At 32.2% G+C, this 15,913-nt stretch overlaps 2 protein-coding genes across 2 annotated transcripts; both read left to right on the forward strand.

Moving 5' to 3' along the window:
- The first annotated feature begins 3,271 nt into the window (after positions 1 to 3,271).
- Positions 3,272 to 5,538, forward strand: LOC108806427 (RPM1 interacting protein 13). Its single transcript, XM_018578545.2, has 3 exons — positions 3,272 to 3,863; positions 4,287 to 4,373; positions 4,458 to 5,538. Exons 1-3 carry the CDS (start codon positions 3,543 to 3,545, stop codon positions 5,409 to 5,411), a joined length of 1,362 nt encoding a protein of 453 aa, XP_018434047.2. The 5' UTR covers positions 3,272 to 3,542; the 3' UTR covers positions 5,412 to 5,538.
- Positions 5,539 to 5,906: 368 nt separating this feature from the next.
- LOC108813342 (receptor-like serine/threonine-protein kinase ALE2) lies at positions 5,907 to 9,975 on the forward strand. The gene is made up of 8 exons (XM_018585869.2): positions 5,907 to 6,370; positions 6,813 to 6,917; positions 7,008 to 7,121; positions 7,307 to 7,675; positions 7,759 to 8,019; positions 8,129 to 8,518; positions 8,621 to 8,846; positions 8,948 to 9,975. The coding sequence occupies exons 1-8, from the start codon at positions 6,307 to 6,309 to the stop codon at positions 9,636 to 9,638; spliced, it is 2,220 nt and encodes a 739-aa protein (XP_018441371.1). The 5' UTR covers positions 5,907 to 6,306; the 3' UTR covers positions 9,639 to 9,975.
- The last annotated feature ends 5,938 nt before the right edge of the window (positions 9,976 to 15,913 follow it).

Raw genomic sequence — 15,913 nt, forward strand, 5'->3', positions numbered from 1 at the left:
TTAATATTTGTGATTTCTTTATGATTATATTTCTATTTTTAATCATATTTGTGTATAAATCTTAATCAAAATATATTTCATTAAATAATAACAATTTAAAAAATTGATCCGGTAGAACTGGGTTGCCGGTCGAACCCGCCAATTCGCGAGTTTCAATTTTATTTTGGTCAAAAATTATGATTCGCACAACCCGCAAACAAATAATTTGTACCGGTACCCGCCCCATTTAATTTTGCGATTATCTGGGGGTTATAATTTTTTTCAAAAATAATTATTTTATTTAATTATTATAAAAATATAAAAATATATTTATAATAAAAATAATATATTTTAAAAATTTTAAATTGTTTTTTAAAATTAACATATTTTTAGAAAAGTGTTTACTTTTCTTTTTCTTTTTATTTTTTAATATTTTTCGGGTCAGCGAATACTCGCAATTCAAAATCTACCAACCCGCATACTCATAACACGCATCCAAAAATCCATTTTTCAAAAAGTTGAACCAAATTTATGATGTGCCCTTAAAAGGACGGTTATATTTTTTTATATTTTGTAAGAAATATAATTTTTATAAAATCTAGGCTGTAAACCAATTATATTTCTTAATATTTAGGGTCAGGCGGGTTCGAACTGCGGGTTTTAACCTTAATTGACATGTCTAATAGTTGTCAAAAAGATTTTCTTTCAAAGACGGATATATTTTTATTTTACTTTTAAAAAAAATTAATTTATATATATATATATATATGTTACTTTGTAATGATATTTGTGTTTTCTTTATAATCATATTTGTGTTAAGTTTTTTAATTTTTTTTGACATCAAATTTTTTAATTATTATTAGTAAAATGTATTGATAATTTGATTGAATTTGTGATGTTGCATTACAACTATGCACTTGTGCTATAGTCATTTAACACTTTTATTTTATTTTATTTTATTCGCAAAGAATTATTAATGAATCAATATTATTAATACATGATCTACTTTAAAAAATTGATTATTTTACAACTGTTGTCCTTTGATCAAACACTAACCACGTCCTCTTTATATACTCCTTGCAGCAGTTACCACAATCTCTTTATATATTTTGACGATAATTTCTGGAAAAAAAACACACAGTTTAAACCTTGTGTTTTTCTCGGAGTATATAAATAGTGTTTTAATTGGATCCAACACAGTTTAAACCTTGATTTTGTATAAGGTTTCATATATTTTGACTTGTCAAATAGGATTACGTTTTTGTTTTAAAGGGGGTGGTTACTTTTTTTTAAAAAGGGTGGTTACGTTTTTTAAGTGCAGTTACATATTATGTTATACAATTATATTGTTAATGCAATTATATTTTTAAGTTGTTGGACATAACTTTTATCAATAGGGCAAACTGCAAAATTAATAGAATAGAACAAAAGAAAAAAATAAAACTTCGTCAATCACAAGTAGTATGCCACAAGTATAAGTACATGAACTGGTTGATCAAAAAAAGAGAGAGGTTATAACCCAAACTTAAAAGAATGAATAATTTGTAAAAAATAATTTGACGGATCCTTAATTTTATTATCCGGATATCTTAATTTCGGAGCGGATATCGGATAAAATCTGAATTTTGGATAATAAGTTTCACGTCTATCTAAAGGTGATCATTTGAAGTAATGGAGTTTCACATGATACTCTTTAAGTTTCTATAAAGAATAATATATTCAAAAACATATTGAAAAATTCAGTAGTTTTACTGGAAAAATTATCCTCTTGACATTTCTAAACCACAGTTCATACTTCAAACTCCATCAATGGCAACTATTATTTTTTTGACTTTTGTTGAATAGGTTTTTGCATCCGCCACTGAATACATCCAACATCATACATCGAAGCCAGACATCTTAAAAATTCAAAAATTCTTAACCACTAAACCACAATATTATATCTGCCAAAATTGTTTTATCTTTTAAAGGTTGAGTAGTCCTTAACATAATCAAACAAACATTTTGAAGACAATGAAATATTCAATAGTGATTTTTCAAGAATTTATTTATTGATTGATAAGTTGATTATATTTTAACAGAGAAAATATATGTTATATTTTAATTTAAATTTCATTATTCATAAATAAAACAGTTCAAACTTTTACAAATTATTGTATGTATTGCAACATTATCTCTAGAATTCTTTCAAGAGTTCGAGTTTTCCTTTCATTCAAAGTTACTGATGTGAGAAATCTGAATTTGAGTTTTAGTTCAATCTATTTTTAATACTCTTATCTATTTCATAATAAATATCACTTTAATATTTTTATTTTGTTTCAAATAGTCCAATGTAATCTTTTACATTAATTCTATTTTTTATCCTCTTGAATAACCAATATATTTTATTTAAAGTACTCTCATTTAGTTAGTCATATATTAGATAAAGACATATTAACTTATTATACAAGTTTGTTTAATCTCTGTGAAAAAGTGTTAAAATGATATTTATTAAGAAATTGATGGAGTAATAGTTTGAAAATATGACAATTTGAGATAGACTATTTGATAACCAATTAATTAGTATTTCTTATGTTTTATAATAAGTGTCATTCTAATATTTTTTCTTATTATAAAAATATCATTTGAGAATTTTAATGCAAATTTTATTTACTTTCAATTTGAAATTAATTGTAAAATGTATTAATTTTATAAATAATTTTATTTATCTCAAATATTATTCATGAGTGATTAATATAAACTTAATTATATTTTATTAATCTGTGATGAAAAATGTCAAATGACACTTATTTATAAACTGAGAAAGCATCAGGTAGCAACATATCTCGTATCTTCATGTAGAAGTGAAAGATGCAAACTTAAGAGAACGTGCGGTAACGCGCTAAACGGTGCATATTACGCGGAAGGTGGTCAAGCATTATTATGATTACCGTGAAGACGAGCCCGAGGTCGCACATGCTCTTTTGCCCACCACTACTCTTTGCCTTTGGAAATCGTGTATTGTACAAATAAGGAGTATATTTTCATCCTTGTTCTATATACTAAGAGCTACTTATGACATTAAATTACTAAGCTCGAGGTCGCCACATACTTACAGTATAAGCAATGACTCGAATCGTCGTTATAAAGAAAAAAAAGCTGATGAGATGACAACAATCGAGTGAAACTCCTAATGGGTGTTCCATCGTTTGGGCTGGACTTACAAGGAGGAGTCAAATAAAGAGTATAAGGCCGGGCCCAGATAAAGAAGCAAGAATAAGACCCGTTTACCCTTGATGCTTAAGTTCACCTACGAGTCGACCTATTGTAGAGAGGAAAGGCGTTGTTACTTGTTACCTTACCTCACTCAATTTCGGCTCTCCCCAAAACCAAACCCTAATAATCAAGTTTCCATCTTTTTTTTTTCTATTTTTAATTCATGACCCTTCTTCTTCTCGCTTTTTGAGAGAAAGTCAAGCCCTTTAATTGACTTGTTGCACTTGCGCCAAATTTCTGAAAATCTGGGGTGTCCGTAAATGCCTTGTTGTGGTCTGGCTTGAATCTTTTCGGAAAAAAAATCGTTGATGGGTTCGGGAAATCACGAAGTAGTGGATGTTAGTTCAGACGAGGAGGTCGATGCGCGTGTCGACGACTTCGATTGGCTTAACGATCTGTCTTCGGACAGCACCGATGTAGTCGAGGTGCTTTCTGAGGTTAAAGCAGGCAGCGTTGATTCTCTGTATCGGAAACCAAAAGCTCTGGAGGATGAAGACGATGACGATTGTGTGATTCTCGATGGTGATCCTGACAAGACAACCAAGACTGATGCTGTTGGCGATGATGATTATAAATTAGCCAAGGATGACGACGATGATGAGGTGCTTGTAGTGGGGCAAAAGGGTGAGGTATTGAATTCTAATCCTCCTCTGTTTCTTTTTTTTTTTTGTATCCAAGAACGTGTGAAAGCCAGAGTCTTGTTTGTTAACTTGTACGCCTTCATTAGTCTTGTTTAGAATGGAGAGTGGTAACTTTAAGTGTGTGAAAATTTGAGTTCCTTTTCTGTTAAAACTGTTTTTGGATTGAATTGAGAAATTTTCACGCTTTGTAAACATTGAAGCCGTTTGTTTCTGGACCTGTCTTGGGGATTGAAATGCTCTTTGTTTAGCTATCACCGCTTGCTTTGAAAGATCGTTGAACTCTTTTTTTGTGTTATTATTACTTATTAATCACTGTACTGTTCTTTGTTGTGTTCCAGCTTCATGATGCAGGTGTGTCTTGTATACTAAATGCTCCCCCTAATATCAAAAGCCATAATCTTTGTTTTGTAGATTGCGTGTCGAGATTTCCCTCATCCCAGACATTCCTGTGCTAAGTACTCATTCGACTCAACATCACATGAGAAATACTGCGACATGGTAACCATCTTAATACCCCACCGAGCTTTCTTTAAATGGTTTCTTTCTTTTCCCGGCTAATCCTTTCTTTGTTTTATTTTGAAGTGTCACTGTTATGTGTGTGACATCCCTGCTCCATGTCCATACTGGTGTCTCGCTCTCTCCAGCATAGAGCATTGTCATGCTAATGACAAAGAGAAGATATGGAGGAATCAACGAGAGTTCTTCAGGACCGGAATCATGCCCACCGAACCATCTCCAAAGCTTACTACTACTACACCCTTACCAGCTCCTCCTGGGACAGTGACCCGCCAGATCTCACCCTCTCCTATTCCAAATATCATCAGGTTGCACCAAAACCCCATGACTGGGATCCGGCCTTGCTCTTCATCTAATCTGCCAAACGTCACAGGCAGGCATAGAGTTCCGCACAATCATGGGTTGCAGTCATTGATCAGTGGTCGCAGCAGCAACGTCATCCGAAAGGATAGAAGTTCTTATGTTGCTAACTCGAGGTCGCGAGTAGCCTATCCAGGAGCTCGGTATGGTGCACGAAATGGTAGCAACAGCAAGGTGGGTCCATATACCAATGCTAAAGTTTCACAGTCCACCAACCATATCTCTTCCGTAGTGGCACCACCACCACCACCACCACCAATAACAGCAGAAATGTACGCTCAACTACAACAACGCAGTCGTCAGGTCAATGTCCCTGCTTATAGTGCAGCAGCAGTGACCGGGTCTCAGAGCAATGTTGTTTACACTCAACATTCAGGCCAGAGCAAGAGTGTCGGTCAGTTTCAGGCAAATGCAGGTCTGTTTGCGCCACCTGAAACTCATCTTACCAACGGAGGATTGCAAGCACAGACAGTTCAACAGCCGCAACCACCGGGAACTAATGATGATAACGTCTTGCAGACCAAACTGTCGGAAGTTGAGAGCTGGCTTATGGACAGCTCAAACCAAGCCGGACTGGTTAGCACGCTGGCTGAACCGGTAGTAGGTGAAGACAATGTTAGTCCGTTGACATTCGATTTTGAGAACTTCTTGAATGACTGAAACCATAACTATAGTTTGTAAGAAACCCAGCTTTCCTCTCACTGGATGTGGTATGAATTGTAGAGTGAGCTTAGCTAGCTACTTGAATCTATAATCGTGTATATAAATTTATTAGCTGTTGTTACTATTTTAACTGCGTGACGAATTTAGTAGTCACTACTGTCTAGCCAAAGTTGAAATTGTGCAAGAGAGGATAGGTTATATTTGGTTTGGGTCGGTTAAACTTATGAACCAATCGGTTTCAAATTTAAAATTGAAGTTCGGCCCATAAATCAATTATGAGCCCATTAAAGGTCCGAGTCGGAAACGCCCAAAAAAGAAACGGTTATGTGGATGTGACGGTAGCAAACGGCCACCAGTTTTGTCGTTTCAAGGAGAATAGACACCACGCGCGTGAAAGGGCGCGTTTATGCGTTTGCTGATGCATCGTCATCGTTTTTTTGTTTGTTTAACTTTCTCCGAAAGCAGTCTCACTACGGCAACACACTACCCCACGCCCCTTCTCCCTCCCACCATCAAGCATTAAAGTCTCTCTTCTCTCTCTCTCTGCTTCGAAATCACTTTACTCTCTCCACTCCTACCAGTCTTTTTACCTTCGCCGGAGAAGCTCTCGTTCCTTTCTCTACCTTAAACGTAGTTCTCAACGTTCGAGCTCTTGCTTCCCACTGTGTGCAGATCTCCAGCCGCATTTCGTGGATCTGTGAAAATCGCGTTAAACCTACTACTCGACCCCTAGGGTTTTGTGCTGGGGGAAGAAGAAATCAATCAATGTCTGCGAAGCTTTGAGAGGAAGTCATGGTCAGACGTTTTGATTCTTTGAATATTCGGTGGTAAAGATGCGGAGGTTCGGTGTCTCCTTTGGTGACGAATGTTGGTTTTAGAGTATCGATAAAAGATGAGGAACTTTGCGATAGTTGTGCTTCTTCTTCATTCTCTCGCCTCCTTTCCCTTATGCTCTGGTATGAAAACCAAAAAAAAAAAATTAAGAAAGGGGAAAAAATTCAACGTAGCTTAAGTTTTTTTTTTTAATTTCTTGCTCTCACTTGCTTGACAGCTAAAGATGAGCTATATTTAGAATTGTTTATTAGGATATATTTAGAAGCTTACTTTTCTTATTATGTAGTACAAATTAAGCAAAAAGGGTTTTAGCTTTTACGATTCTGATGCATTAAGTTTTGAATCTGTGATTGTGAAAGCGTGAGAGTGACGATTGTTTCACACCTTCTGTGCCTTAATTGGCACACTATGCAGATAATGGCACATAGAGCTTATTTTGAGTATCTCTTGAAACCATTCTATTACTCTTTAGTACTGTGTGAAATTATTGAAATAGTTTTGTAATTTTTACCGTATGCTTAACATGTATAGAAATAAATTAACAGCTTGCTCTATCACTTGCAGCTAGGCTCTTTCCTATGAGCTTTCCATTTACCCGATCAAAATCTCATCAAATGCGTTTTTTCCATCCTCATCTTTATCCATCTACTCCTCCTGTATCTTCACCAGGTCAGCAAGGGAATCCTTTTTTTGTCACCTAATCTGGACATGTGCTCTAAGTGCAATTACTCAAATGTTTTTCTTACTTTCTATTTTCAGCATTTTCCCCCAACCCAAGTCACATTCCGACGCAAAGACAGAGGGGGCATCATCACCATCATCGTCGTTGGCATTTAAGACGCAATGTGACTGCAGCTCCACCTTCCTCCAATGGTAATCATTTTGTTACTTGTTTTGTTGATTGTCCTGCGTCCTTTTGCTAGTGGCAAGTTTTTCTTTTGTATGTATACTTTTTCTTTCTTGAATAAGATCTAATGTTATTGCTTTGGATTTCAATTGATAGATAATTGGTATTAATTACTCCATTATGTGTGTTTCTGCTATGTCCTTTTTGATAGCTTGTCAGCAGACATGCGTGGAGCCTCTTACTTCAACTCCCTTTGGTTCACCTTGTGGTTGTGTTTTCCCCATGAAAGTTCAGCTTCTTCTAAGTGTTGCGCCTTTTTCTATTTTCCCCGTCACCAGCGAGTTAGAAATTGAGGTTGCTGCTGGAACATACTTGGAACAAAGCCAAGTCAAAATAATGGGTGCCAGTGCCGACGCTGAAAACCAAGGGAAAACTGTGGTGGATTTTAACCTTGTTCCACTTGGGGAAAAATTCGACAATACTACGGCCACCCTTATTTATCAAAGGTTCCGCCACAAGAAAGTGCCTCTTAATGAGTCTGTTTTTGGTGATTATGAGGTCACGCACATAAGTTATCCAGGTGAACTGATTTCCTTTGTAATACAAGTTTCTAACCTTTCTTTTGTTTTACATTCTGTTTGAATTGATCAACTACGGTTTCAGGTATTCCTTCTTCTTCGCCATATGGAGACATTGTGGAGGGTGTTCCAAGTGCAAGTACTGAAGGGCTTCCAGTCACTGCAAACGTTGCCAACAAAAGCCAGGGAATAGGTTTTAGAACGATTGCAATCATTGTCTTGTCAGGTTTCGTGCTCGCTCTTGTTTTGGCTGGAGCTATATTTACAGTCAGGAAATGGAATAAAGTTGGGAAGTCATCAACTGCTGTTGGTCCTGGATTGCCTCCATCGATGAACAAAAGGCTTGGTAAATTTCTCCCTCTTGGCTTTGTAACAGCTACTTGCTCTTGTAGCTTTAAGCGACAGGGTGAATTCTCTGCATGAATCTGTTTCTGAATGTTGTACACACCTTGCAGGTGTAAGATCTATGTTTTCCAGTAGCGCCAGAAGCTCGGGATCAGATTCATTGATGTCGTCGATGGCTACGTGTGCTTTATCCGTGAAGACCTTCACACTTTCCGAGCTGGAGAAGGCAACTGATAAATTCAGTGCCAAGAGGGTTTTGGGAGAGGGAGGATTTGGTCGTGTTTATCATGGCAGCATGGAAGATGGAACCGAGATTGCAGTTAAACTGCTGACTAGGGACAATCAGAATCGAGACCGTGAATTTATTGCAGAAGTCGAGATGCTAAGCCGTCTGCACCACCGCAATCTTGTGAAGCTGATTGGAATATGCATTGAAGGCCGTACACGTTGCTTGATTTACGAGCTCGTCCACAATGGAAGTGTTGAGTCCCACTTACACGGTGACATACTCTATCCTCTGCTTATTTATTAACCATATTTCCTTCCTCCACACTCGTTGTATCACCTTTTAAAGCCTAGTTTTCTTGGTGTTTACAAAACAGAAGGAACGCTTGACTGGGATGCGCGGTTGAAGATTGCACTCGGAGCAGCGAGAGGACTGGCCTATCTCCATGAAGATTCGAATCCCCGAGTAATCCACCGGGATTTCAAGGCTAGCAATGTTCTCCTAGAAGATGACTTTACACCAAAGGTCTCAGACTTTGGATTGGCGAGAGAAGCTACCGAAGGAAGTGAACATATTTCCACTCGTGTCATGGGGACCTTTGGGTAAAGCTTCCTGCTACTTGTCTTGCTGTGGATACCCACCCCGTCTCATTCTTATACAGATACTCTGATTAAGCTTGAGCTTACATTGGTTATAATTGCAGGTATGTGGCCCCTGAGTATGCAATGACGGGGCATCTCCTTGTGAAAAGCGATGTTTATAGTTACGGTGTGGTTCTCCTCGAGCTTCTCACGGGTAGAAAACCGGTAGACATGTCTCAACCTTCGGGAGAAGAAAACCTTGTGACGTGGGCGAGACCTTTACTAGCCAACAGAGAGGGGCTGGAGCAATTGGTGGACCCCAGATTGGCTGGAACCTACGACTTTGATGACATGGCGAAAGTGGCTGCGATTGCCTCCATGTGCGTCCACCAAGAGGTCTCACACAGACCGTTCATGGGTGAAGTGGTGCAGGCACTGAAACTTATATACAACGATGCAGATGAGACCTGTGGGGACTATTGCAGCCAGAAGGAGTCATCAGTACCGGAATCTGCAGGCGATCTGGCTTTCTCGGATAGCAGCTGGTGGAACTTGACACCTCGGTTAAGGTATGGTCAAGCGTCTACGTTCATAACCATGGATTATAGCTCAGGACCGCTTGAGGAGATGGAGAACCGGCCTCACTCTGTCTCTAGCATTCCGAGAGGAGGCCTGTATCTACCAAACAGGTCAGGTCCGTTAAGGCCAGTTCGAACTAGAAGAAACTTTTTCAGATTGAGAGGAAGCATGAGCGAACATGCTGGACCATCATCATCTAGACATCTCTGGTCCGGGAATGGCGACTGGTTCTAGGAAACCAGAAATGTACAGTGAAGAAAAGGGCTCACAACTCTTGAGCTGCATGGTTAGGTTTGGTCTAATCCAGTTCGGTTCGGTTCATCAGGCTGGGTAAAGACATTCCGCTTAGAAGTTTATATTTTTGTTTTTTTTCACTTTTCACTTCTTAAGCAAAACTAGATTTAATTGTTTGTTTTTGCGAGGATGCAAAAGCAACAGCACAGAGAGGGTGGGTTTGGTTTGTATGTTGAAGGACGTCTGTATCTATTTCTGTATTTTCTTCTTCGCCTACAAAAAGAAACTTTTTATTATTTTTAGTGAAGTTAGTGTAAGCCTTTTTTGTTTTTTTTAACATTTGAAAGTTTAATTTTAGTTTCTATGGATTTTGTTGTTTATTTAAAATCAAGCACATATGCCAAGCCTTGCTAACTATCCTCAGTAGGGTTGGTTTTTTTATCCCAATCCGAAATACCTATTTAACCGAGCGAAATACCTATCTAACTGGATCCAAACTGTTATACAAAATATCCGAACAGAACTTATGAGTTTAGTATTTTGCGGTTTGCTTATAACTCAAACCGAAATCCGAATTAAGATCCAAAGATATCCAAAATTAATTAAATATGTTAATGTTTCTATATATATGTTAAGGTGATTTAGATATTTTAGAGTATTCAAAATATTTTTGTACTTTCTTTTATTTGTTATTTTAAATAGCTTTAGTTAATCTAGATAATTTAACTAAATTTTTATTAATCTGTAAATAATTTATTATTTTAAATTTATTTTTTGTTAATTTTTGAGGTTTAAAAATATTTTTTGGACAATTTCAAACATTGGTTGTAATCCAATCCGAACCAAAACAAAAAAAACCCGAACCAAATTCAACTTGATAATAATTAATAAAACCCGAATAGAATTTATAAATATAATACCAAAAATCCAAATTAACCGAATTGAAACCGACATGACCCTGAACGCCCATGCCTAATCTTCACTCCTTATCTTCTTCAACTTCTTGTTGGAGTCAACATTATAATCTGGCTTGAAAAAGCTGATATGCCATCCACTTCTACCGAATATGTGCATCTCTTGACTCTTAGGTATTGGTGTTCAGGGTATCCAATCCGGTTATACAACGGTTTAAGTAACCAAAAATGGTTATATTCTAAATATACTCACTTAATTTGAATGAGTTACTTAAAGACTTTGTCGATGACCGACATCATTAAACTAAAACATGGACCCGATAGTAGAAGAACTCATGCAAACTAATCATAACTATTAATGATAACTCATATACAAAAAGAACTATGCTAGCAATGAAAAAAACAAAACTCATATGCAAAAATAACAATCACAATTCTTAACGATAATTCATCCCCTAAACTATATTTGAGAAGTGATTTTGCCACATGTTCTCGCTACAATCATTCTCACAAAAATAATATGACATGGCAACTAAAATTGATGACATGTCTTATAGATTAATATGACATGGACAATTATATTTACTGTTAATTTATATTTTTGGTAAACTTTTTCAAATATGGTAATAACTCATATATTACATTTATTGACGATTTACATTTTTAGATTTTTTAGAATATGTTAATAACTCATAAATCATCATTAAAATAAATATATTCAATTATAGTATTTCAAATTTCGAAATATCATTTAAATTATAAAATTTTCAAAAATATATACATTTTCAGAAAATTACAAAAATTAAATCGTAAAATCTCGTAGACTATATTTGAGAAGTGATTTTGCCACATGTCCTCCCTACAATCATTCTCAAAAAAACAATATGACATGACTACTAAAATTGATGACATGTCTTATAAATTAATATGACATGGACAATTATATTTAATGTTAATTTATATTTTTGGTAAACCTTTTCAAATATGGTAATAACTCATATATTACATTTATTGTCGATTTACATTTTTAGATATTTTTAGAATATGTTAATAACTCATAAATGATCATTAAAATAAATATATTAAATTATAGCATTTCAAATTTCGAAATATCATTTAAATTATAAAATTTTCAAAAATGTTATACATTTTCAAAAAATTACAAAAATTAAATCGTAAAATCCCCTAGACTATATTTGAGAAGTGATTTTGCCACATGTCCTCCCTACAATCATTCTCACAAAAATAATATGACATGACTACTAAAATTGATGACATGTCTTATAGATTAATATGACATGGACAATTATATTTAATGTTAATTTATATTTTTGGTAAACTTTTTCAAATATGGTAATAACTCATATATTACATTTATTGTCGATTTACGTTTTTAGATTTTTTTAGAATATGTTAATAACTCATAAATCATCATTGAAATAAATATATTCAATGATAGCATTTCAAATTTTGAAATATCATTTAAATTATAAAATTTTCAAAAATGTATACATTTTCAGAAAATTACAAAAATTAAATCGTAAAATCTCGTAGACTATATTTGAGAAGTGATTTTGCCACATGTCCTCCCTACAATCATTCTCACAAAAATAATATGACATGACTACTAAAATTGATGACATGTCTTATAGATTAATATAATATGGACAATTATATTTAATGTTAATTTATATTTTTGGTAAACCTTTTCAAATATGGTTATAACTCATATATTACATTTATTGTCGATTTACATTTTTAGATATTTTTAGAATATGTTAATAACTCATAAATCATCATTAAAATAAATATATTAAATTATAGCATTTCAAATTTCGAAATATCATTTAAATTATAAAATTTTCAAAAATGTATACATTTTCAGAAAATTACAAAAATTAAATCATCCCTAGACTATATTTGAGAAGTGATTTTACCACATGTCTTCCCTACAATCATTCTCACAAAAATAATATGACATGTCTTATAAATTAATATGACATGGACAATTATATTTAATGTTAATCTATATTTTTGGTAAACCTTTTCAAATATGGTAATAACTCATATATTACATTTATTGTTGATTTACATTTTTAGATTTTTTAGAATATGTTAATAACTCATAAATCATCATTAAAATACATATATTCAATTATAGCATTTCAAATTTTGAAATATCATTTAAATTATAAAATTTTCAAAAATTTATACATTTTCAGAAAATTACAAAAATTAAATCGTAAAATCAAATTAAATCGTAAAATCATTAGTTTCTTATATATATCTACAATTTTTATAAATATTTTATAATTTTAAATTTTGACAATTATGAAATTTTTACATATTTATTTAGTATACTTAATTAAAATAAATAGATAGAAAAATCTACCTAAGATTATAACTTTAAATATATACATGCATATTCTTAAATATAATTTAAAATAAACAAAATTGTTTTTATCTTAATTTTAATGTTTATTTAAATCGAATTTATATTAAAATATTGATAAAAAAGAAAATTTACAATATTAATTAAAAAAATATAATTTATGTTTATCTATTAAAAAATATTTTAAAAAAATTTACTGCACATGGCGCAGTAAAACACCTAGTTTACAAAAATACGATACTAACTACAGAAAAGAACAAACTTGAGTATAAAGAATAATGAGTTGACAACAGTGAGTTAACAAAGAATAATGGGTTTTTAATCAAAAAGAAAAGAGAATAATGAGTTAACAACAAATCATATACTAGCACGAAACACACCAATCCCATTATATTTTAAATGAGAGGTCATTTGAATGAATTTTGTTTAGTCATTCAAAGAATTATTATCAAAGAAGTTTTAAAGAATTATTATAATTTGATTAGATTTTATATATGTGTTACTCGCGGGTTTGCAGTAAAAATTTAGTTTAATTTTGTAATACTTAAATATATGTATAACTGGTTTATGTTTTTTTTAAATGATATTTTTATGTTCATCTATAAATTTTTACCTTTTAAAACAGTTACTTATTACCTATTTATTTGTTTATATTTATAAATTATGTTGAGAAGTTTATTTATCTTGTTTATAAAAAAATAATTTATATTTTAGATATTATTTAGATATTTGATACATGTAATTTTTTAATAAACTGTAATGTTTTATTATAAATTTTATTTTAGTGACATAAACGATTAAGCTATTTGCATGGTATTTAAAATTCAGATTTTTTTACAATAAATGTGTTATTGTTATATATATATCTATCTTAGTAAATAGTCAGAGCAGACATATCTTCGGAACTCAATCTCAACTACCATTTAATCTTTATAAATGGGTGTTTCCAAAAAATAATAATCTTAGTAAATAAATATCATCTATTCTATTAAAAATGAATCATTATAAAAAATTATTCTTACAATTACATGAAATATTGCTTTTGTGCAATTAGATCTACATCTAACTATATAATAGAATAACTGTATCTAAAGATTATTAAAGGGGCGGGGGAGGCAATTACTCATTCCGAAAAGAGGCGGTTAAATTACTATTTGCAAGGAAGTGGTTTGTTTTCTGTTAACTTGGACAACATAATACAAAGTACAAATATAAGAAATCACATTGATCCTCAAATTGTGCGTGATAATTTGAAAATAATTTAAATAGTTAGAATAAATATTTTTGATTTTTGTTTAATATTTTTTTTACTTTAAAATGTTTTGTTCTATATTAGTATGAATCATTATTTTATTGATTGTTATTCTTTATTCAGTTTTATCCTCATTATAATTTATTAACTAATCTTTTCAGTATTAATAAGATTTTTTATTTGAAGTTTTATTCTGTTTTTATTTTAATGGTGTAGAATTTAAATACAAAGACCCTTTAAAAAGAATTGTGTGATTCATGTTGTTCGATAATTTGTTTGAATGAATCTATATGTCAGCATCCTCTTGACTCTTGAGGTTGTCATGCTTGTTGCGCTACAATAATCTGCGTCTAACAACTGTTACGTTTTGATTCAATGTGTTAATTGTTTTGGCTGAAGTTTTCGAATTATCGATATGCTCTGGGCTCAAAAAAAAAAAAATTAAAAGTTCAAAAGAAAAGTTTTCAAATTAGTTTTTTCGTGGTTATATACATGCATGGCAGCATGGTTGCTTTTTTTTAGGCACCTGGTGGATTACCTGAAATTGGTGCGACACTTATGATGACGGCGATAATTGTTGAAGTTACATTTTGAGAATGGGCTTTATGATTTCTAATTTTCTATAATTCTATTGTACGTAATTTGAATTTATCTAACAACTACATTATGACCCGCTCTTTAAGGGGCGAATATATTTTTTGTTTTAATTTAATTCTAATATTTGTGTTTTTTATTATATTTATATTTTCTTTGTAATCATATTTGTGTATAAATCTTAATCAAAATATATTTATTAAATAATCGAAATTTAAAAATTGATCCGGTATATGCTCGGTTAGGGGTAGGTTGTCGGTCGAACCCGCCAACCCGCAGGTTTCAATTTTGTTTTGGTCAAAAAATACGACCGACAAAACCCGCAAACAAATAATTCGCCCCATTTAATTTTGCGGTTATCCGCGGGTTATAGTTTTTTTAAATAATTATTAATATAATTATTATAAAAATATAAAAATATATTTATAATAAAAAATACATTTTTAAAATTTAAAACTGTTTTTAGATTACCATATTTTAAAAAAAGTGTTTACTTTTCTTTTAATTTTTATTTTTTAAAATAGTTTCCAGGTCGGCAGGTACCCGCAATCCAAAATCTACCAATCCGCACCCACCCCAAATAAAATACTCATAACCCGCAATTTTTTCAAATAGTTGAACCAAATTTATGATCAACCCTTAAAATGACAGATATATTTTTTGTTTTATATTTTTTAAGAAATATTTTTTTTTTATAAAATCCAGGTTGTAACCAATTATATCTCTAAATATTTAATTTTTTCTCTAGGATATATTTAATTTTTATCTCACATCTCTAAACCTATAAATATAGCTGCAAAAATATACAAAATTCAAAATTGAGATTAGTATGATAAAGAGTTCGATATAGATAGGCCTTTAAAATAAAAATATAAATTCCATGATACAGAATTCGATATACAAAAAATATGACATTCCTAAAAAATAGAAATTTATCATTATATAACTTCTTTGTTGTTGTTACAGTTATATTTCGGCATATAAATTAACAGTTATATATAGGTTCTATGTATTTTTTAAATTGGACTCAACTATTATCAAATTGGTCATACTACTAAATTAATAGAACCGAATAAGTATACAAATATATAAATAAATATAAGTATACTTATAATAATATTAA

The sequence above is a fragment of the Raphanus sativus genome, chromosome 6 (genome assembly GCF_000801105.2).
Source record: "Raphanus sativus cultivar WK10039 chromosome 6, ASM80110v3, whole genome shotgun sequence".
NCBI classification, from domain to species: Eukaryota; Viridiplantae; Streptophyta; class Magnoliopsida; order Brassicales; family Brassicaceae; genus Raphanus; species Raphanus sativus.